Source organism: Cyphellophora attinorum, assembly GCF_001299255.1.
Source record: "Cyphellophora attinorum strain CBS 131958 chromosome Unknown Contig13, whole genome shotgun sequence".
In the NCBI taxonomy this organism is placed as follows: domain Eukaryota; kingdom Fungi; phylum Ascomycota; class Eurotiomycetes; order Chaetothyriales; family Cyphellophoraceae; genus Cyphellophora; species Cyphellophora attinorum.
In genome coordinates, this window is record NW_017253241.1 from 514780 (window position 1) to 536173 (window position 21394).

Below are 21394 nucleotides of genomic sequence, written 5' to 3' on the forward strand. Positions count from 1 at the left end.
TCGGTCACAAAGCAGACCAGAGACAGACAGCCCACCTCGACTCGAATGCCAGGACACTGCTACATCGACACCACCACTATCGTTAAAACACCGTTCACCGAGCGTCCCCTTAGTCCTCAAATCACTTGCGAAGGATCCATTGACTTGGATTTCTTCCTCAATTCGAACCACCGAGCCGCACCCTCTTAGGCCTTGCAATTGCACATCAGCGTCCGATACGAGCAGTGCCTACTGGTCAGCGTCAGAATGCTGGAGACATCGCCTTTAGCTGCTATGCAGCCGCACAACATGCACTTCCCCATGGACTACGTCTCTCAGATGCAGATGCCGCCGCCCCGGAACGCCTTCAACTTCAGAGACTTGTCAATGCAGAAGGAGGTACCCATGAGGAGGCCGGCTATGGACTACTTCACCATGTCGAAGCCCATAAGAGGCTCCTCGCCAACGGCTAGCCTCGCTGCCGACATGTCACAGAACATGCACATTGATCAGAGGTAGATCGTCCCTACCGCAATGCTACTGCCTTTCAGAAGCTGATAGGAAGCAGTCCGGACATTATACCACCCACTCCTCGCCGTGCTCTCTTCGCGGCTGGCATGTGGCAGACTCGTGACAAATGTGAGATGTTTCTTGACCTTTTCTTGTCCTTCCACTGACCATCCTAGCCTTTGTAACCACTCCTCCGGTTGCGTCCTCGTCTCCTGGAGTCAACGATGGCATGGACATGGACACAGAATTGTCACCTCTGCCTCACAAAGCCCCGTACATTCCCGTGCAGATTCAGCTGCAATCTCCCACTCCAGAGGAGACTCCTTCAGACGAACCGATGCTCACATCTCCTCCCACATCGGACCCAATATACACGGACACCTGGTATGCCCCGGTGCTTCCGGTCGTGGAAAAGAAGAAGTCGATACCGCGACGGCCGTCGTTGACCCGGATGAAGGGTCTCAGCACAGGATCGATACCTCAGGCACTACACCCTGAGAGTCAGCTGCCGCCATTCAAGTTCGGCAACTATTCGGCTAAACCAACATCTCTTTCCCTGGAACAGATCTTCGAGTCAAGTCCAGTTCAAGAGAGAACGAGGCCGAGTCCTGTACTCGCCTCTTCGAGACCGCGGCCGCCGTTCGGTGGACTGCTTTCAAACTCGCGTAATGGATCACCCAACAGCCAACATCTGCGCAAGGCATCCAACCCAGTGACTCGACCAAGGAAGCTTACTCGTCGCTCGCTGAGCATGTATGAGCACCCTGAGGATGTCATGAAAGGCGAGAAAGACAATGAACCATCCCTTCCACCAATCATGGACATCGAAGGCCACGCTAGCATACCACGTCTGCCACACTTCACTACAGATCAGATTGGTGACCTGCCAAGAATCAGTAAAGACACCATGATTGACATCCTCGATGGCAAGTATGATGGCATGTACCAGAAACGTGTCATCATCGATTGTCGTTTCGAATACGAATATCTGGGAGGCCATATCGACGGCGCGGTCAACTTCAACGACAGAGAACGCCTAGCAAGTCAGCTGCTTGAGGTTGAACCTACCTCAAACGCTTTGCTGATCTTTCACTGCGAGTATTCTGCACACCGTGCTCCTCTTGTCGCTAAATTTATTCGCAACAGAGATCGTGGAGTGAATGCTGATCGCTACCCAGCCTTGACGTATCCAGAAGTCTACATTCTGGACGGCGGCTACAGCTCCTTTTACAAGGATCATCGAGCGCGATGCTTTCCTCAGAATTATGTTGAGATGGAAGCCAAGGAACACGAAATGGCGTGTGAGCGTGGCATGGGCAAAGTCAAGCAGCAGCGCACGAAGTTGATGCGCGCTCAGACATTTGCTTTTGGCCAACATTCTCCCCAAGTCGATTCGAGTCCAACGGCAATGGTCGATGTCGGCTTGACTCTGATGATATGGAACTTGGTCTTAACTTCACACCCGCTCCCGGCATCCGACCTACTCTTGATGGCTTGCGTCGGGCAGGCACTTTGCGGCAATTCTCTTATTAGGAGAGTCGCATCTGCACTTTGGACGATGCGAAACATTCTGGAAGCTATCAATTGGTACGCTTGCATATATTACGCATCACCATGAACGACGCGTCGCAGAGATCCCTGGTCCTCGCGTTACCAACCACTCTTTCTGATTGCATCTGCATTTCGAGCGACGGAGCATTGGAGTCACTGGATTTGAATAGCTGGCTTCTGCTTGGACCGACAAGCATCTTTTATCACTGGCTTGCACTTTTGGAAGTCTACCTACCACTTCGACCTTTCTACCTCATCACACAGATCACAACGGAGTATTCCTCCGGGACATTACCTCACATAAACGACCACAGCGTTTCCGTCATCACCAGTCATACCCGACCTCAGCCTCAACCTTCCATCGCTACCGATCTATTGCAACGACTAGTGTCTAATTCGGCTTTCACCTTCATGCACATACTTCCTCCCCGAAAAAGTCGATGTTGCGGCGCTCGGTCAAGGGTCAATACATTTGTACATTGAAGCATTCCTGAGATCAGTGATGTCGTTGCAAGCATTTCACAACCTCCTTGTGCAGGTATGGCGCATTAGTAGATATCGACTCGGTGCACCGGAAGGACGGAAAAGATTACAACGGCGCATGGAGGCGCCTCTTCGTCGGTCAACATGGGCTTAGATCATTGTTTGCATTTCTTACTCCCTCAGACTCCATGGCCGGGCATGCAGACCTGCTGCGTCTGTCTGCCTCTGCGTTTGTTCGAGGTCTCCAGCGAGAGAAGACAGATACACAACACAATGATAGATCAAAGACCTTGAAAATAATACGACCGTGGTAGCATCCCGATCTCATCCGCACGCATTCATCCCGGCCAGCAATTGTGCCTTCCATGAGTACTCCATAGATCGCTGGCTTCCCTCCTAACCTTGGGACCTTGCGACCAGGCGAGGAGACTTGCTACCTAAAGGAAAAAGTAAACGATAAGGTAAGCTGAATGCGAGCTAGTTGGCTTCGTATGAATGCAAGCTACATGCTGTTTCTGCAACAGTACCATGGTATTTGCTTCTCTGCATGCTTTTGGACACGCCGAGCCATCTTCAGCTGTGTTTTTGGAATACATCTCTGCATTACCCATCTCGTACCCTCTTCCCTGCACTCTGCAGGATCCCATCAGAGCAGGTGCACTTTTACACTGCCTGCCAGCCTACACCCCAGCTCACGGTCATCGTACTCTCCATAGCTTGACACAATACCTTGAATGCCGGGTTCCGGACCTGATTTAGCATGAACTGCTCGAGGCGCTTCTCCCTCTCCGCTTTTGGCAAGTCTGCGAATGCCTCGAGCCGCTCGTCTGCACCTTCGAAGAGCTGACGTGTATCCGCCAGGTGCGAAAATGCTGACATGATGCGGTTGTGGGCAGCGTGGGCTTTCGTAGCTTCTGCATTGTTGGGGTCTGGACGTGCAGAAGGATGCGACGTCACCCCGTCATCGGCTCTCTGGTACTTCAGCCCGAGATCATGAGCGGATGGTGACGGATAGCGTTTTCCTATCGCGGCTTCCGGGGGACTATGCGGCTGTTGCAGAAGTTGATCGGCTGGCGTATATGGCAATGCCGAAGTAGACTTGTCCACAGCTCTGGTGTCATCTTCTTTTGTGGTCTCCTGAGCAGCTATGCTCATGGACCGAGTGACGCGCTGCCTGATGTGGGCGGTGTCTTCAGTGTCATCCACTGCGGGCGCTGTCTGCATTGCCTGAGCACGTTTCTTCGTTGCAGCTGAGCGGGCCAGGAGAAGTTGTGTGTCTATCTCGTTACCCCATGCTCTGGCTCGAGCCGTAGACGGATCGGCTTGACTGAAGACCTCTTCGATGCTAGGTAGGGGCGGTGTATCAGGTCTGTGTCGACAGCGCGAGCGAGGCCCTCGTGCTCTGCGAAGATGAGTCAGACTCTTCTCATGCAGCGAGTATTGGAGGCAGAACTTGCAGGGTGCTACTTACTTGCAATCATCACAACGATACGCAGGCTGTCTGGACTTCTTGGCGGGTTTATTTGTCTTTGCTGCGGTCTTCAATTCCGGTGCTTTGCGCTTCTTGGAGACTACTTCATTGTCGGGTGCTACCTGCGAATCGGGGACGATGACATCGGTTTCGCCCGCAAGAGCTAGTGCCACCGACGTCCTGGTATTTTGTCTCGACGAGATAGTCTTTTCATCCACTTGCCGCTTGGATATTTCCTTAGGCTTGAAAGGCAGTTCGCGTGGAGGTGGGAGCAACTGGCTGAGATGCTGAACGACTTTTGGTGGCGCAGTCGATGTCCTCGGGGTGTACAGATCTATGTTCACCTTATTGATGTCATCAGCTGCCTGAAATACAGGATTGCGCGTTCCCATCCAGGCCTGTTCGTTGCAATGGCTGTCGTCCAGGAGCTTGTGTGCTGACTGATTCGTTGTCGTCATGTGTTGCTCAGCAACCTGGTTCCGGTAGTATCGCAGCCCAGAGGGATCAATTCTGGCAGCCGACTGGACGCTGGTGGTGCCATAGTGTCATGTACAGGCAGTACGGAGTTTGTCAGGCGCGGATCGATCGCAGAAACCGCCGAAGTTGCACTTCGTGTAGCGAAATGAGGCTGCTGGTAAGTTCCCAGAGTCTGTACGGGTTTCACAGGCTGATTGATTCCTTGGCGCGTCGAAGGGAACGTGCCGGCCTCAAGCATGTGAACGCCACTGTTTGACATTTGCTTACATGCCTCGTAGAAGTCTGCATCTTCGCTAAAGCGGATCTGGAATCGCTTCACCTATTCAGACATAAGAGATGTTCGATAAGAAAATTGGAGGTATTACCTGTCCTCCCGGCACGGGATACTTGACAGCAATAACCGGCACCTTTTTGATTACTGCAACATTGTGGTCTCGATTGTGATCGGAGGCATCTTTCGCCATATTGATAGCTCGTTTTGTTTCGCTGGCGAGTATCTGAAGGTCGATATCCTCCTAGAGGTGGTTAATCATCGGGAATGACGCCCGTTGGATATTCAAACCAGGACATCCGGATCTCTCAGGATTTTGAACCTCTTCGCATCTTGAATTGTCCCATCGCTGCGGACATGGCGCACGGTATCAAAAATGGCGAACAGCTCACCTCGAGAAGCTAGATGTGTCCACGGCAATGGTCCGTTGCTGTCGCGAAGTATGACTGCGGAAGAAAACTTTTGCAAAGAAAGACAGATAGGACGCTCTGGAGTTGTGACAACCTGTGAACCGACCTTTGAAGCTGCCATGACTGCTGGAAGCACTCTGTGAGATACAAGAACAGACGCAAAGGAAAGAAATCGAGAAGGGATCAGCACAACAGCTGCGGCATGATGAAGACTCTGATTCTGGAGTTGAATTCAACAGATGATAAGCTACTTGTGATGCTGTTGACTGCTCCGAAGGCTCATTGGCAGTGACACTGGTGAGAAGGAGAAGGAGCGACCTGACCTTGCACTTTCCGCTGGAGGCGCCAAGGCTGTGGTCATTTTAGTGGCGGATAGAGCCGTGCGATCTCCCAAAAATCTTGGACCCACCTTAAACTGCGCGAGTGCTAGAGCGTGCCTGCGCTTGAGGATAGCCAGGGCAATCCCAACTACACGTTCAAGAGATTTCCCATCACGCATCACCTCTCCTCTGAGCGCCTCTACTAGGGTCCTCGATTGGTCGCCAGCTCTCCCGATCGTGCCCTAGCGAAGGACGTGGGAACGCGCGAAGGGTTAACCAACATTCCGTCATGTGTATGGACGCGATCTCGTAGCAGTCAGACGGAAAGTGCTAGCCTTTCACCGCGCACGTCCTAGGTGCAGCCATGGACGGCTTCGAGGAGAACAAGATTATACAAGACGAAGAGGAGTTCCTTGACGATGTCGCTGCTTATCACGAACAGCGAGGGTATGTTCGCTTTCACAGTCTACGAAGATGCGCTGACCACCTTGATGCAGCACAAATTTCGAGCGCGATGCCAAGGTCGCAGGCAGGCCTGTACCTCTGCACAAACTATACAAGCTCGTCGTTGAGAGGGGTGGCTATGATCGACTGTCGGATGAGCGCATGGCTTGGCGGTCCCTTGTCAAACCCTTCGGTTTCAGTCATCAGCATGAAGGCGCCATGACGTTCCAGATCAAGTCCTTGTACTACCGAAATCTCGCGTGAGTAGAGGCGATAATCTGGTCGATGTATGACTATACTGACGTGATGCAGGGCATATGAGATAGCCAAGTACTGGGGTGAGACGCCGCCTCCAAAAGAAATCCTTGAAGACATGACTGCTAAAGGCGGGAATCTTCGAACGCGAACTCTGGAAAACTATGGCCCACGGACTGTAGCAGCCGACGGAACCGACTCTGTAGACGAAGAGCAAACGACACCAAAAGTCGAAAAGACAGAGCCAGAAGACCCCGGCAGTGTCGGTAGATATCCTTCACGAGCACTTCGACAGGACCCCAAGAGAACACAATTGTTTCAGCCAGACACGTCTTCAACCCGTGCAAAGCCGACCTACTCACCGCAACCAATGGCTCAGGTTCCTCAGGCGACATACTCGAATGCTGCCGCCGATCCCAGAAATGCGTCATTCAACATTCAGAACTATGAACCTCGTCAGCCGATGCACCTCACTCTGCGCGCTGTCGAGACGCCGGGCAGCAATGCCGCACTCTTCTATCACAACAAGGCCCAGCAGCGGGCGAAGGCTTCGAGAGCATCGAGGGAGGCACCAGAACAGCAGCAGTATTACCGGCATGCCATACCAACAATGGCTGGACCAAACATCTACCAGCGCTGTTTGTACGGTCTGAGATCGGGCATACCAGAAGAGCAACATTTCGCGCTGCATCACTTGGTCAAAGTTTCCTACGAACGTGGTGACAAGTACAAATTCGATGGCTTTTCTCTGCTTGCAGAATCCTTGCTCGACAAAGTCTTGGAAATTCTGCCACTCGTATATGGAGTTACATGGCGAGTCTCGTATGATGAACAGGAGGGTCAAGCCGCAGAGAACACCTTAAACGCCGCATATGGAACACCTGATCTGCTCAGTCGTTTAAAGAGATTGACAGCTTCTACCGATTTCTCCGTGCCTCAGCTTGACACCCTCGAGAAGATCATCGAAGCTGCCCTGGTCATCCGAAACATGTTGACGCTGGAGGAGAATGCCCGGTTCCTTGCACCTTTCCGCGTGTTCAGAGATTTTCTCACCATCGCCGTCACCCTGCCAGACGTCCCCCAACTGGCAGAATTTCGACGATATGCGCTCGAGATGGCTAGCTGGACCACACGATACTGGGAGATGTCAGAACGGGACGATCTTTACGTGTCGCTGCTCAAATACCTCGAGAGTAGCGACCGAACCCTTCTGCTCTTCGCACTACAAGCAATCATACGAATCGGCATCGAACTGGAGTCTACGTTTCGCGTTCTTGGCGTGCCCCAGCATTCTGTTGAGCGTCTTATCTCGCTATTGCTTGTTGAGGTTGATGACGAGCTTCTGGAGTCTGTCATGGACTTCATATACGAGTTCACCGCCATATACGAAAACAATCACCAGGTACTAGGAACTCAACCGGAACTATACTCCAACTTGATCTCGAGACTGGTGATCCTTTTGAATCACAATCCGACAACCTCAGAAGAACAAATTTTGAGCCGGCCCAAGGCACAGAAAGCTCCTTCGCAGGCATCTATTCCTGTGCTCCCTCAGGAACTACTCAACTCACTACTGCAGCTGCGAGAGCCTCAACGATCATCCGCTTGGCTCAACTGCTGCTTCGAAGAATCGCGTGAGGATGACATCACACAAATCGCAATCTGGCAAGCTTACCAAAGTCGCTTTGCACAGTATAACCCAATTCCTGCAGCCGAGTTCATCAAGAACGTGTCGAACACCTTTACCACAGCTCAGGCACAGGTCATTAGCGGTCCCCAGCCTCGATTCATCATCAAAGGTATCCGTCCTAGAAGAATTTTGGTTGACCTCAAGAATCAGCATTACTTTCGGTGCTACTGGGAAACCGAAAGAGTCGAAGGTAACGAGAGTACCCAGCGTCATACATGCAACGTCTGGGCATCGTCCAGAAAAGCGGTGTGGACGCATATACTACAGGATCATCTATCTTTGCCTGTGAACTCAGATGGCGCCTTCGAAAGTGCTAGCGAGGGCGAGTACCGATGCAGATGGCATGGCTGTCTGCGGACCGCACCTTTCAGTAAGGCGACCGACATCGGCATTCACGTCCGGTCACACATTCCTGAGGATACAAAAGCGATGGACAAGCTTATCTACGACCTGGCTGGAATGGGAGTGGAGAAGGAGCCTGAAGTCACAAAGCATACCTCATATTATACCTCAATCGACGAGCAGGGACAGCCGATGGGGATCGCTTTCATGAGCGTCATGATCCTGCGAAATCTCGCGCGTTTTGCCAACAAGCATGGACATGAATACCAGCGGAAGGATTCGAAGCTCATGGACAGACTGTTCGCAGGCGACAGCCACAATCTCTGGCATGCTTTCACCATGAACAGAACTTTGAGACCTTGGGTGGGCCAATTACTTGCTATGATTGCGAAAGGCGACGATCCACGCAGCAAGAAAAGAGAGCGAGAAGATGACGATGAATAGAACACTGCGGTCATCACATATAACGACCGGACCGGCACAGCGAGGAGTTCAGGTAGTCACTTGCGAAAGGGGATCAAGTGACGGTTGTACCATAACTGTGGGCGAAGAATTTGGGCAAGAAAACAGCACAGTGCGCGCGAATCAGCCCTGGCTTCGCGTGATGTTCGCCCTACGACATCGAGGGTGGTTTGGTGTTCTTATCTTGATGATCATCGGAGGTACTTCTGACACCGGGGAACTTTGGTGATGTGGTTGCCTTGCAATTAACACCAAGGCTTGGCATCTTCGAAACACAAGTTCTTTGATTCATGTGATCTGTTTCTTCTGCGCCGTACCTTCGCTAATCTCTTTGTCCTGTGCAGAGATGACGCCATCTGGAGACTTGGTCTCACAGTTGAATGGTAAGGCGGATATGAGGCTCTGCTGGGCTCAATGTCGACCACTTGAAACACATTGCCACTCCCACGGGTTCGTGATCCTTCCCCGCAGCCGGTTCGCAGCCTGGCAAGGCAACCTCAACCTACTACAACACATTCACCACGTTTCATGGGATGTTTATCTACGTGCAAAGCCTTGTGCTGCGGTTAGAAAAGGATGCTCGTGACTCTCTGATTGACAATACACTTCAGGGAACTTGGTCGCCTGTTGACCCGTCTCTGCCCGCACCGGATCGTTGTTCTGGCCAAACCTCACAATACCTAGGATCAATCTAGGAGGGAGTTCGCCGTACTTTGGGACAATCGGGTACTTCGATATGCTTCTGACTCACTGATCATGGCCATCATGGCTGTGTTCCGAACCCTTTCACCAAGGAATCGTTGCCGCATGATCACTTCCACCCGGCCGGAATGGTTTCAGGACGTTCCAATCTGGGTATTGCGCCATGGCGAGCTCCTCGGCGCTGGCAAAGGTACCAGGCTGGCAAGAAGGGCACTGCTATAAATCTGTCCTACCTATGGCGCTCCTTGCTCCTCTGGCCCTCTAGCATCCCGACTACATACAATTGTCACGCAAAGACACACACACACACACACACATCTTACACAGCAACAGTCAATATGGAACCAATAGGTTTCGCCATCGGCGTGGTTGGTCTGGGAGGGTTGGTCTCGACATGCATACACAGCTACGCGAAACTCCAGCACATGCTCAACATGGCAGAGGAGACGGACTTTGCAATCAACAAGATGGACATCGAGCGGATCCGCTTTCTACAGTGGGCCGAATCATGCCGGGACACAGACAACTGCTCAAAAACATCGCGACGAACTGGCAGCTACGCCGACCCTGTCATCCAGAAGACCTTACAACACATGCTCATATCCCTTGGCCGCGCGGCCACCCTCCAGCAGAAGTATGGCGTCACAGATCGTCGCGACTCACGCAATTACAATAAGAACGGAAACAAGATCGGCTTCAGATCAAAAGTGGGCTATGCTATATCCGGTCGAGAGGAGTTCGAGGAGATCATTGCACAGCTCAGCTATTACAACGAGCGTCTTCCGACTCTGATACCGAGCCGCAAGGCCCGTCAGGAGATCGCCAGGGCACTGTCTCGTCGGCCGCAGTTGTTTGAGGACGACGAAGCGTGGGACAATGATGACCCTCCTGCGTGGGGCAATGGTGCTGCTGGTGTCGCTGCCCAAATAGCCACTACTATGGAGCATGGTCTAAGAAGAAGACGTGAGCAGAGTCGTGACCGTGGACTGGGCGCGAGACAGATGAAACGGGTATACTTCGACGACGGCGACCAGAAACAGGCGAAGGAGTCATCGCAGGACTATGGGAGTTCGAGGCCACGCTATACGGACGACAGATATCAGGCACGATATGACGGCGATGATGACGACTACGACGGCTACGACTATATCAGGCGCGATCTAGCACCACCACCGTCGTACAGCAAATCACAGTACTCCTCTAAAAGTCGGCATTCGAATAACTCATATGCGTCCAATATCAGTCGCAAGTCAAATAGTGACGCAGCTCGAGAGATGTGGGGAGATCTGACGTTCAGGAATAGGGGAAGTAGGTCGACTTACAGGTAGTCTCGGACATGAGGACGAGTATTGGACTCTTCGATTGTATAGCGGCTTGTATTAATTAGTACATTAATCTAATCATGTATCAACACCACCAACACATATTCTACACTTTGACCTTCACATCTCCTGGACACTTCTCCTTATGCTCATAAACCCACGCAAGCCCACCGTCACTCCCTTTGACCTTGAAGTACAACCACATGATCCACTCCTTTACGATCTGCTGAAAGACTGAAGGTGATGTTCTCCGCATGTCACCACTTTTGGTCGTGAACTCCTTGATCTTCCGTGCTCGATCTTGGCGTGTAGTCTGCCATTCATCGACCCCTTTGTCAAACGCTTCCGCTGTGTCGCTTCGTTCGAAGACCATGGCTAGCGATGCAGCATCTTCGAACGCCATTGCAGCGCCCTGACCACCTGTTGGCGGCATAGCGTGTGCTGTACCAAATCAGCATGTTTCCATACCACGGTAGCAGAGACAAAAGGTGTATCTTACCTGCATCTCCCATGAGGATGATCCGATTCGAAGATGAGGTCCACGACTCGAGAATCGGAGCGTTGTAGTGCGGCCAAATGCTCAAACTATCCGCCTTCCCACTCCGGCAAGCCTCCACAACCACCGCCGGCCACTCACTAGCTCTTCCGCAATGCCGATCTACCATGATCCTCTTCAACTCCTGCTTGTCCTCTCCCAACTTCGCCCATCCCTCCCTATCGCGTTCCTCCACTTCCATCGTGGCGAAGAACGTCACCTCATTCCCGTCCGCTGACGTCGGCATCATCATGAACGCGTTGCTCTTGCCCATGAACATCGCCGGCAGGCTCAAGTCCTGCGGCCTGATATCTCGCCTGTCCAGTCTCCCTCCACCGATACCCAACATGCCGCTGAACGTTGGCTTCACATCGCCATTAACCAAATTCCGCACTCTGGAGTGGATGCCATCAGCGCCGATGACCGCGTCAAATGTCAGCTCTTCTCCGCTTGCCAGACCCAGGATGACATTCTTCTCCTTCTCTGAAACACTGACGACCTTCGTCTCGAACCTCATCTCCACCGTGATCTCCTCACGATCCTGCGTCGCAAGCTCCTCGACCGCGCGTAACAACTCCCCGCGTACGATCCCCCGCCCGATTCGGAGCGCTGGGTAGCCATATCGCTTTACGTCCCCATTCTTCACCCTGCCAATCCTGCTTAGGTTCCTGGCTGAGTAAAATGCAATGTCTTCGTATGCAAAACCTTGAGGCAACAACTTCTGGTACAGGCCCAATTGGTCGAGGATGTGTAGTGCGTTGGGGGCAAGGGCGAGGAATCCACCGTCTTGGGCGTGGCGGGGGCGAAGCTCGAGGATTGTGATGTGGAGAGGTTGCTGTTGAGATCTGACGCGGGATAGCAGGAGTGTGAGTGATAGGCCAGCAAGACCGGCGCCTACTATTGCTATGCGGTGGGGAGGTGGAAGGCCGGAGCTGTGTAATGGGGTGGAGGCCATGGGTGGAGTGATGGGTAGGGGGTGTTTGATGTGTTGTGATCAAAATTGGATTTCAAATATGGATATAGTATGTGTCGAAAATTGAGCTGTTATGAAGTTTTTGAAGCAATGCAACACTCACGTTGAAGGGAAGGCACCGACCTCTTAAATCTTCATTCGTCATCTTGACTAGATACCTTCCAGCAAAGATAAAGCCGCCACGGCCTCAGCCGACACACTGGTTCGGGGGCAGTGACGCTGCAATGCAAGCACGCTGCTCACTCCAGCTTTTCTCGGGTTCATCGTGGGCACACTTTATCGTGAGATGTTTGCACGAAGCACAGCCATAGCAGCCTCTGTGGACGCGCCAGGACTCGGGCCCGTAGACTGGCCCCGCATCCTGCTCTATGCGACCGCATGGCTCTCACAGATAGGGCGGAAGAACTGTCCGCGGACACGAATGGGACAGTATAAACGCTGCAGCTTCACAGCCATAATTGAGCTGAAGAGAAATGTAGGGCACGAACACGAGCTCTTGTTCGCTCTCGGCCAAAGGTCGTCTCGGCGCTCGCTAATCTGGCGACTTTCGGTAGTCGCAAGCGTTTGACAGGCGACCTCCTATTGGATGGATGCATATTTTTGGGTGAGAGTTAAAGCTTCGTCTTTCACACGAAGCTCTTGACTCGAGTGTACTCAAGTCATGGCTTCTTTTCTTGCTCTGGGCTGTGCGTCTTTGCAAGTCGAAGCTCGCATGTCGTTACAATCCTAGTCGCCCACTATGGGCGTGGCTATAGCAAGCATGATATTTCCCGCTGCTTCGACCGAGGTGACGATCGTATCTATTCGCACGGTGACAAGTGCGCCCATGATGCCGACAACTAGTTCGTAGGACAGATGCACAACAGGTGGCGCACCTTGGAATGGCAAGCAGCGCTGCCTGAACACCGGAATAGCCCTCATGCAAGAGCAGTTCTCCCGAGTGTGCACACTTACCTCACCTTTGCCAAATGCGGGGGTTTGGATCACAACGAACGGCTGGAACTCATCGAGGTCGTCGAGCCGCGAGGGACGCAAAACATCGTAGTATACATTGAACTTTGTCGTTGGGGGGCTCTCAAGAGACGGAGAGAAGTCGACTGTTCCTGACCCGGCACGTAGGCTTCCGCAATGGAAACGATCGATACTGTCTTCCGAAGCAGTCAGATACCTGAAGCTCACAACTTGAACGCGTCTATGCAGTGCTCAATGCGCGTTGCGTCATCGATCCCCACAACACAACAACTTACTTATCTCAACTTCCTTGTCGACAGACTCTTGCTTTTCTTTAAACTCCAACGACCGTACCTACGTACCTACGTACCGAGAAATTTGCCGCAGCTATGCTGTCTTAACAGAAGGCAGCTCCTTCCTTCTGTCCTTTTGGCGCTCGCTGCTGAGCCCTCGCTCGCTCCTGTCAACCGATGCATCTCAATCGACGACAGGAGCTACTCAATGGAATCCCGTGCAGTGAACGCGGACCACACCAACGCATGCTAGACCGTACGCTTCTCACATGGCAAAAAGTGAACATATTCATGTGCACATAGCCTGGCTCTAGGATTATTAGCGAGGCATGGGCTCCCCTCATGCTTTTGGCAGGGGCTCGTTTCAGAAAGCATCGTCATCCAGTCCGGTTTGACATTGACCACCGGCATCACCAACATCATATACACTTTAGCCGAGCTCAATCTCGCCATGAGGTCCGCGTGATCGATCTGCTGGCATGGCACGCATACCAGCACCGCAATGCGTGAGTCTGAAACCACATGGACATGCCCCGGACATGCTCGGCGGGCCAGACGTCAACTTCTCCAGCAAGGCGGCTGAAAGTCTTGAATCCTTGCACAGACTTCAAATCTACCAGCTCGTTGTATTTACTCGACTGCCGATGAACTAGCGATGAGATTGAAGGACGATCAGCTGCTCTGCATACAGGTCCCTGACTGCAGGACTGGGCCTTCCATGTCCATCACTTTTGCAGGATTTCATGCTAACCATCATCAGACGATTCCCTGCTTGTCAACAACGGATGACCTTGTCTGTCCTGTATGCGACGAGCCTGCAATTCATGATGCTTGAGCCGAAGAATGGCCATGAAGTACTCCTACGGGGCATAAATACTCGCTATATGCTTGAGCTTTCAACGACTCGATGCACAGGTTCTGGTGGCACGGCCTAATTGATCGCAGTCATACACAGCAGTCATGCGCTTCCTGTATTGTTTTCTGTTTCTAGTGGCCCTCGCCACAGCGTTGCCACTGGACAATGCCGCAGAAGACCACTCGGTCAACGCTCTAGTGACCCGCCAGTCAGGCTCATTGCCCAGGACTTTCCAGTGGTCATCGAGCGGTGTTCTCGTCAGCCCAAAGAACGATGGTCGAGGTATCAAGGCCCTCAAAGATCCGTCAATCGTCTACTACAACGGCCGGTACCATGTCTTTGCTTCCGTCTACACCACAGGCTACAACATGGTTTACTTCTCCTTCACCGATTTCGCCCAAGCAAACTCAGCCACATTCACCTACCTGGACTCGACTCCCATCGGAAGCGGCTACAGGGCAGCTCCTCAGGTCTTCTATCACTCCGGCCAGAAGCTGTGGTATCTGGTCTTCCAGAATGGGAACGCTGCGTACAGCACAAACTCGGACATCAGCAACCCCAAGGGCTGGTCGGCGCCCAAGAACTTCTTCACGTCCCAGCCAGCGATTATCAGCCGTAACATCGGTAAAGGCAATTGGGTGGACATGTGGGTGATCTGTGACGCCTCCAACTGCCACCTCTTCTCATCCGACGACAACGGCCATCTTTATCGCAGCTCGACACCCGCTTCGCAATTCCCCAATGGGTTCGGCAATGGCGCCAACACAGTCATCGCTCTGCAGGACAGCAATCCATATGCCTTGTTCGAGGCATCAAATGTCTACACTGTCGGCACCAATCAATACCTTCTCATCGTCGAAGCTATCGGTAGCGGCGGCCGCTACTTTCGTTCCTGGACCGCAAGCAGCCTGTCTGGAAGCTGGACACCACTAGCAGCCAGCGAAAGCCAGCCGTTCGCAGGTGCCGCGAACGTCAAATTCAGTGGTACTCCGTGGACGAAGAGCATTAGTCATGGAGAAATGGTGCGCACGAATGTGGATCAGACCATGACGATTAGTCCGTGCAAGTTGAGGTATTTCTATCAGGGCTTAGATCCTACAAAGGACAATGGGGACTATAATAGCTTGCCGTACCGACTGGGTTTGCTAACACAAACGAACTCGGCTTGTTGAGGGCGACGGAGGCCTCCTTGGCTACACATCTTCATGGCAGATCGGGCTCAACCGACAGCAGCATATCTCTCTGCGCAATGTGAGGGCGTCAACTCTTTACTTTAGCTCATCTGAGTCTCTGGAGCTCGTTCGCCATCTTTCATTTCAGCGTCAAATCTGCTTCCAATCCCGCTTCGATCAATTCCTGAAGACTCTCTATTCCACTTCTGATCATCCTCAAACCCACCTTCAATCTTTCTTCGATCAATCTGAGAAGAGTCGCTACTTCTGATCATCAAGTCCACGTTCAGCTATCCTCTATTAACCAAAGACAATGACCAGAAGGCGGGTTTCGCCAAGTTCTCGTTGTCACTTGCTTACGGTCCATATGTTTGCAAGTGAGGCACCATGGCTGCCTTGTCGTTCCGGGCTACCAGACTGCACTTGAAGTGATCACAGGAAGTCTCCACTACTGCTGCGTCTATTTGTGTCTGCATCATCTGCCGGACCATTTTCCTTCGTGCCACCACATCGCTCAGCTTGGTCCTCTCGGTTTGTGGAAGTCATCGCTCACAATACTAAGCAACTTCCAAGGCGAGCAATTCTTTGCGAACGGTAGGTGAAGGACCTTCTGTACGCGATATCACTTCTGACAGATCGGACAGAGCCCTGCACAACTGATCATCGTCACAGCTCTGACGGGCGGTCATATCACAACGCCCTACGCCGTGTTTTCACGACTCAATCGAATCGGCCCTTGAGTCCGTCTCCGTTTGATCGTTCCGCATGTATGTCAACCTCTTGATATCTCCAATGACAAGACTAATGTGACGCAGGAAAGCGACTGATACGTTACGCAGCCATTCATCTGACGCAGAAGAGCAACTCATCCGACGTGACAAAGCGAGCCATTCCGACGCAAAAGACCGACTTATCAGATCCGCTTGAGCGACGCATTCGACGCTGTGTACCACATACATCGTATCCCGCTGTCTCAAGCCTCAATGATGACATCCAAACGCAAAGCAGAGAATGCCCCGTCCAGTCCCTTCGTGGGCTCCAAGAGGCAGAAGCATGGAAGTCCCAATTCTCTAGCTCTGGCGCCCGAGCCCCAGCCAGCATCCATATCTGTCGAACGTGCGGACTCCCCAGCCATACTTCAATCTGAGCCAGCGTCTACGTCAGTTCCACCAGCAGCCTCTCCAGCCATACATCGATCTGAGCTTGCTACCACGGTCGTCGAGTCAGCGGCCTCCCCAGCCAGATCACAAACCGTCAGGATTGTCGAGTCCGAGCCCATGCTCGATACGCGACCGCGAGGTACACTGTCTTTGTATGACACTTGTCTAGAACGCACCGCAAATGTCATGATCAACGAGCCAGCTTCATATGACATGATCTCTACACTACCTACCACAATCCAACAGGATCTATGGTCACTACTTCTGGACGATCGACGCGAGCGACAGACGACGGGCAAAGTGATTGAACAGATAAAGGCAGCACTACCATTGGCGGATTGGGACAAGGCTACGAGATACGATGACAACGTCAACTTTATCGAGGCCTACCCCCAGAGCTTCGATGAAGCCGAGCGTGGCGATGCGCCTTATGAGACTATGGTACGTCACTGGCGCCGCTTCTGGGACTCGGTCAATAACCTCCAACGCGACTCAGTCTTCAAGGATCCCGGCCGTGATGTGCACTTGGTTGAGAACTCGCTGGATTCCGTGGTAAGATATAGCATCTGTGCGAGCAAGACCACGGCCGACTCGCGAGGACTACAACGGCCATCAAACTGCTCACACATCCAACACTTTCTTTTGCGAGACCTCACCTCGCCTGAGCTTTTGAAGGAGCGAATGAAGGCCCTGGAAGATCTGCCAGGCTGTGTCTATGACAGTCAGGAGGTGCCTCCGGACGAGAATGGTTTTGGTGAAATCGGGGACAATTTCGATGATTTGGAATGCAGAGATTTCAAAGTGAGCATCATGGATGGGATTTCGATCAACTGCTACTTCACCGGCAACATGTACTCTCGGCGAAATGCAGAGGTTCATCTCAATGCGTTGCTCAGTCCGCTCGAGATGGTCTACGGTCGGCCGTGGTACAAGCGAGCCTTGGAAGGGCGACAATATGCGTTTGTGGTCCGCTACGGCAAGTTGCTGGACGATGCTGCTGTGTCTTGAGCGCGACAAAACAAGGGGCTTGGAGCATGCGCCTTGACCATGGCAAACGGCATTCGAGGAGGGCGCTGAGGGTCTGACAAGATGTCGCTGACCGTGTCGGTGGTCATGAGATGAGCCTCATTGGAGAGTCGTTTATCAGGAAAGATCATCGGAGATTTCTGCTGAGGTGGCCGCTGTGAGAATCTTCAAAAAGTGCACGGAAGCATGCACTGTGCGGGAGTCACTTTCATCGACTTCCGGCACACCATTCGAAAGGTCTTCATGAGGCTCAGACCCGTGAAGGTCGACCTGAATCAACAATTCGACTTCAGTTGGATTTCCGTTCTCAGTCAGATCTGCCTTATTGCCTTGTTGAATTGCGATATTCACGACTTCGAATTTGGTTCGACTGACAGTGACTACAGTTCCAATTCTCCGCGCTTGACCGGGCTATCATGTGTCATAATTCATACATAAATAGGGGTCAGTTGTTCTCGCGATCAGTTGGACTCCAGAGGCCGCCCCATCCAGACGATACTATCAACCGGCGACAATGCCGATCGTCGAAGCTGAACCCAAGCCTGACGCCCGATTAAAGGGCGCCAGGTCTCTGTTCCATATCTGCCTCGATCGCACCGCAGACATGCTCGACAAGCCAGACTCTCTGGATATATTCTCTACGTTAGACTGGAAGCTTCAGCAAGACCTGTTGACACACTTCTCGAACGATCGACGCAAGAGGCAAGACATTGAGCGACAGCAGTCGGTTGCCAAAGGCTCGGTGCCACCAATCGACTGGGAAAAGCAGATCGAGTTTGACCCCAACAAGAACTTCATTCATACTCACAAGGAGGACTTCGTCACCCAGGATGGGCGGGACTTCCTAGACTGGGTCCACGATGACGATGCTGCGAGCACATCTTTGCTGGTGAGGTACTGGTCTGACTTCCTCAGGTCGGTCAACTTGCTCAAGAGCACAGGGGTGCGAACGAAGGACTCGATCTATCACGAAAACGAAGTCTTGCTCACCGAGAACTCTCACGACTCTGTTATTCGTTATAGCGTATGCCATGAGTATTTTGAGGACGGTTGTACACACGACGAGCCCGAGCATCTTATACTGCATCAGCTCATCTCCGGTCAACTTCTCTTGAAGCGTATGAAGACTCTCAAGAATGCTCCTGGCTGCGAATATAACGAAGACTCGTATGAGCATCCTGATCGAATCTCATTGGCACATGGTGCTCTATTTGTGGGAGTCGACGAACACGATGTTTGGTGCAAATTCTGGGGCGATGTGGATTCAGTCAAAAGTGCAGAAGTTTATCTCAACGCTTTATTGAGTCGAATAGAAGAAGAAGGGCCATATGATGAAGTGGAACGGAGAGCAGCGTTTGCGAGGCGGTATGAGGAGGTCTTGCCGACTAGATTTCTGGAGCAGGGAGGGCGCTGAAGGTCTGTAACCTTTCAGCTATACAGTTTGTCGGGTTGAGATGAGCCTCACTTGAGCATCTGCCGAGGAGGAAGAGTGTGGCGTGAGTTCATGGCCAGGGGCGGCACGGGAGCAACTTAGAAGATGTCATGGCACGTCGAGCACATCATTAGGGACTCAACAGATAACGGCGTTCGTCACTTGATCATTGCAAATCTCAATGAGCATGGATGCCTTGTTGCCTGGGCTACGAAATTACACTCCATGCGGTAAGTTACAGTCGTTTTGAATTAAAGTCAACACGACAAGATCTTCACTGGCGGCAACCCAGTTGTGTCAAAGAGTATCCTGCCAATCCTTTCTTGTCTTTGCAACTTCATCGAATGATTTCCCAGTCCAGTCGTCGACAGAAAGCCGACTTCAGCGAGACCTTGATGACAGCGACAACAATGCCGACCGTCATAGCTGAGCCCAAACAGCTCGACGCGGGATCGAAGGGTGTGAGATCACTGGTCCAGATCTGTCTCGATGGCGCAGCAAATACCATGCATGCCGAGCCCGAATCACTCGAACTGTTCAACAAGCTAAACGAAGAGTGTCAACAAGACTTACTCAGCCACATCTTGGAGGATCGACAGGAGAGACAAGGACTTGTGGTTGAGGCTCTAAAGGCAAAAGCTGGACTTCCCTTGAGCGACTGGGAAAAACAGGCCGGGGTTGACAAAAATGCCGAGTACATCCGGACTCATGCTGAGAGCTTTGCGGATGACTACAAAGGTTCTGGCACGCGATACTGGCTCAGATTCTGTATCTTGGCTGACGAGATTGCCGAAAGATCAACCGCAGAAAAAACCGTTTACTACGATACCTTTGTCCGCCTGGTTGAGAATTCGACAGATTCTCTGATGCGATTCAGCGTATGTACGCACCTCAACGGGGTGCAACACCATTGTTCACATCCTCAACACTTCCACTTGCGGGACCTCATTTCACCACAGCTTCTGTGGGATCGCATGAGGAAGCTCGCAGAAGAACTAGACTGCGAGTCCGATTTGGTGGAATGGTATGAGGGCGACGAGGAGCCGCTGTGTGGAAACTAAATTACGGCAAGCTTGAGGTGACGGTCGACAACATGCTGCGCCCACGCATCGACTGCATAATGCGAGGTGGCGAATTCTCGCTTCGAGCCACAGAGTTCTTTCTCAACGCGTTGTTGAGTCCAATAGAAGAGCCGTGGGTCAAAAGTAGAGCAAGAGATGCCTTTGCAAGGCGATGTCTGAAAGTATTGCAGACATTCGCCAGCAAGTCAGCCGTCGAGTAATCAGTGCGCTCGCATTGCGAGCAGCTCTCCTGGCCTGCAAGCTCGACTCCAACCATCGGTCTCGGGGCCTATCGATGCAGATTTTGGTAGGCCGACTGAAAGGGCCATTGAAGACTTAAGAATCAATGCAAAATTGTGGTGATGTTCCAGATAGGGAAAGTAGCAGCCTGCATGCATAAGGTCGGAAGCTGTGGGCTCGAGGCCCCATGGCAGAAGACAGCGACGGTAGTCATGGGCGAGCTTGTAAGGACGGCCCTGGCTGAATCAGCTGGCAACAACCGCATGCAAGCCAGGTTATAGGAGCTTTCCAGGCACAACGGCGCCATCCTCATCAGCTGCCAGACCCACTCGAGGATGCACACACCCGCTTCAGCGAAAGACTCAGCAGCACAGGCGACAGCAGGCTATCAGGTTGGACTCTGCAATGCTGAGAAGCCGCTTCTCGAGTTCTGTAGATTGGTCAGACGATGGGCCCGCCTGAAAGAAGAGTTCAACGAGGATAACCACATCACCTGCCCAAGTGCTTCGCTCGTGGACACCGACATGACCTACAACAAAGCATCAGGCCACAAGTATCATGTACCGTACCAGCTGAGTCCAGGTCTGGTGAAGTCGCAATCCTGAATCCGTCTTCATGAAGGTCTAGTTGAAAACTATGATATGTTCTGGGCCTAATGAAATTGTTATATGCCGGGAGAATATGGCAACTGAGCACCGTCTCTGCAGAACGGCTCTCTCTCGTCCGATGACAGCGGTATTTGAATATGAGGTGCGCCGGGATGGTACTGCTGCCATTGTCGTAGCCATATGCAGATCTTCTCGACACTTCCACACTCGTCTTCATAGCGCGCCAGCCTCTTCCTACTCAATAATGCTGACGAGAAGTGTAGTTGCTGTCGCTCCCAGACCCGTCTCATCCGTTGTCTCCAGCACAACCTGGCACAGCTTCCCGGCAGGTGCACAACTCCAGCTTCGTGATCGGGACATGTCCATAGGCACTGCGTACAATCAGTCAATGCTCTTAA

General features: G+C 52.3%; 9 protein-coding genes across 9 annotated transcripts; 7 read left to right on the forward strand and 2 right to left on the reverse strand.

Moving 5' to 3' along the window:
* Positions 1 to 288: 288 nt before the first annotated feature.
* AB675_11441 (M-phase inducer phosphatase) lies at positions 289 to 2107 on the forward strand (the record flags this gene model as incomplete). Its single annotated transcript, XM_018140288.1, has 3 exons — positions 289 to 494; positions 548 to 618; positions 666 to 2107. The coding sequence occupies 3 exons, from the start codon at positions 289 to 291 to the stop codon at positions 2105 to 2107; spliced, it is 1719 nt and encodes a 572-aa protein (XP_018000042.1).
* A 1079-nt stretch (positions 2108 to 3186) lies between these two features.
* AB675_11442 (uncharacterized protein) lies at positions 3187 to 5273 on the reverse strand (the record flags this gene model as incomplete). The annotated part of the gene is made up of 5 exons (XM_018140289.1): positions 3187 to 3925; positions 3995 to 4467; positions 4557 to 4790; positions 4837 to 4986; positions 5034 to 5273. The coding sequence occupies 5 exons, from the start codon at positions 5271 to 5273 to the stop codon at positions 3187 to 3189; spliced, it is 1836 nt and encodes a 611-aa protein (XP_017999949.1).
* A 563-nt stretch (positions 5274 to 5836) lies between these two features.
* AB675_11443 (Chromatin structure-remodeling complex subunit rsc9) lies at positions 5837 to 8647 on the forward strand (the record flags this gene model as incomplete). The annotated part of the gene is made up of 3 exons (XM_018140290.1): positions 5837 to 5919; positions 5970 to 6176; positions 6229 to 8647. The coding sequence occupies 3 exons, from the start codon at positions 5837 to 5839 to the stop codon at positions 8645 to 8647; spliced, it is 2709 nt and encodes a 902-aa protein (XP_017999898.1).
* Positions 8648 to 9705: 1058 nt separating this feature from the next.
* Positions 9706 to 10695, forward strand: AB675_11444 (uncharacterized protein; the record flags this gene model as incomplete). The annotated part of the gene is made up of 1 exon (XM_018140291.1): positions 9706 to 10695. One exon carries the CDS (start codon positions 9706 to 9708, stop codon positions 10693 to 10695), a length of 990 nt encoding a protein of 329 aa, XP_017999856.1.
* A 100-nt stretch (positions 10696 to 10795) lies between these two features.
* AB675_11445 (6-hydroxynicotinate 3-monooxygenase) lies at positions 10796 to 12179 on the reverse strand (the record flags this gene model as incomplete). The annotated part of the gene is made up of 2 exons (XM_018140292.1): positions 10796 to 11130; positions 11189 to 12179. 2 exons carry the CDS (start codon positions 12177 to 12179, stop codon positions 10796 to 10798), a joined length of 1326 nt encoding a protein of 441 aa, XP_018000174.1.
* Positions 12180 to 14401: 2222 nt separating this feature from the next.
* AB675_11446 (Extracellular exo-alpha-L-arabinofuranosidase) lies at positions 14402 to 15469 on the forward strand (the record flags this gene model as incomplete). The annotated part of the gene is made up of 1 exon (XM_018140293.1): positions 14402 to 15469. One exon carries the CDS (start codon positions 14402 to 14404, stop codon positions 15467 to 15469), a length of 1068 nt encoding a protein of 355 aa, XP_018000137.1.
* A 986-nt stretch (positions 15470 to 16455) lies between these two features.
* AB675_11447 (uncharacterized protein) lies at positions 16456 to 17637 on the forward strand (the record flags this gene model as incomplete). The annotated part of the gene is made up of 1 exon (XM_018140294.1): positions 16456 to 17637. One exon carries the CDS (start codon positions 16456 to 16458, stop codon positions 17635 to 17637), a length of 1182 nt encoding a protein of 393 aa, XP_018000090.1.
* Positions 17638 to 18169: 532 nt separating this feature from the next.
* On the forward strand, positions 18170 to 19069 carry AB675_11448 (uncharacterized protein; the record flags this gene model as incomplete). The annotated part of the gene is made up of 1 exon (XM_018140295.1): positions 18170 to 19069. One exon carries the CDS (start codon positions 18170 to 18172, stop codon positions 19067 to 19069), a length of 900 nt encoding a protein of 299 aa, XP_017999943.1.
* Positions 19070 to 19497: 428 nt separating this feature from the next.
* Positions 19498 to 20148, forward strand: AB675_11449 (uncharacterized protein; the record flags this gene model as incomplete). Its single annotated transcript, XM_018140296.1, has 1 exon — positions 19498 to 20148. The coding sequence occupies one exon, from the start codon at positions 19498 to 19500 to the stop codon at positions 20146 to 20148; it is 651 nt and encodes a 216-aa protein (XP_018000040.1).
* Positions 20149 to 21394: the final 1246 nt, after the last annotated feature.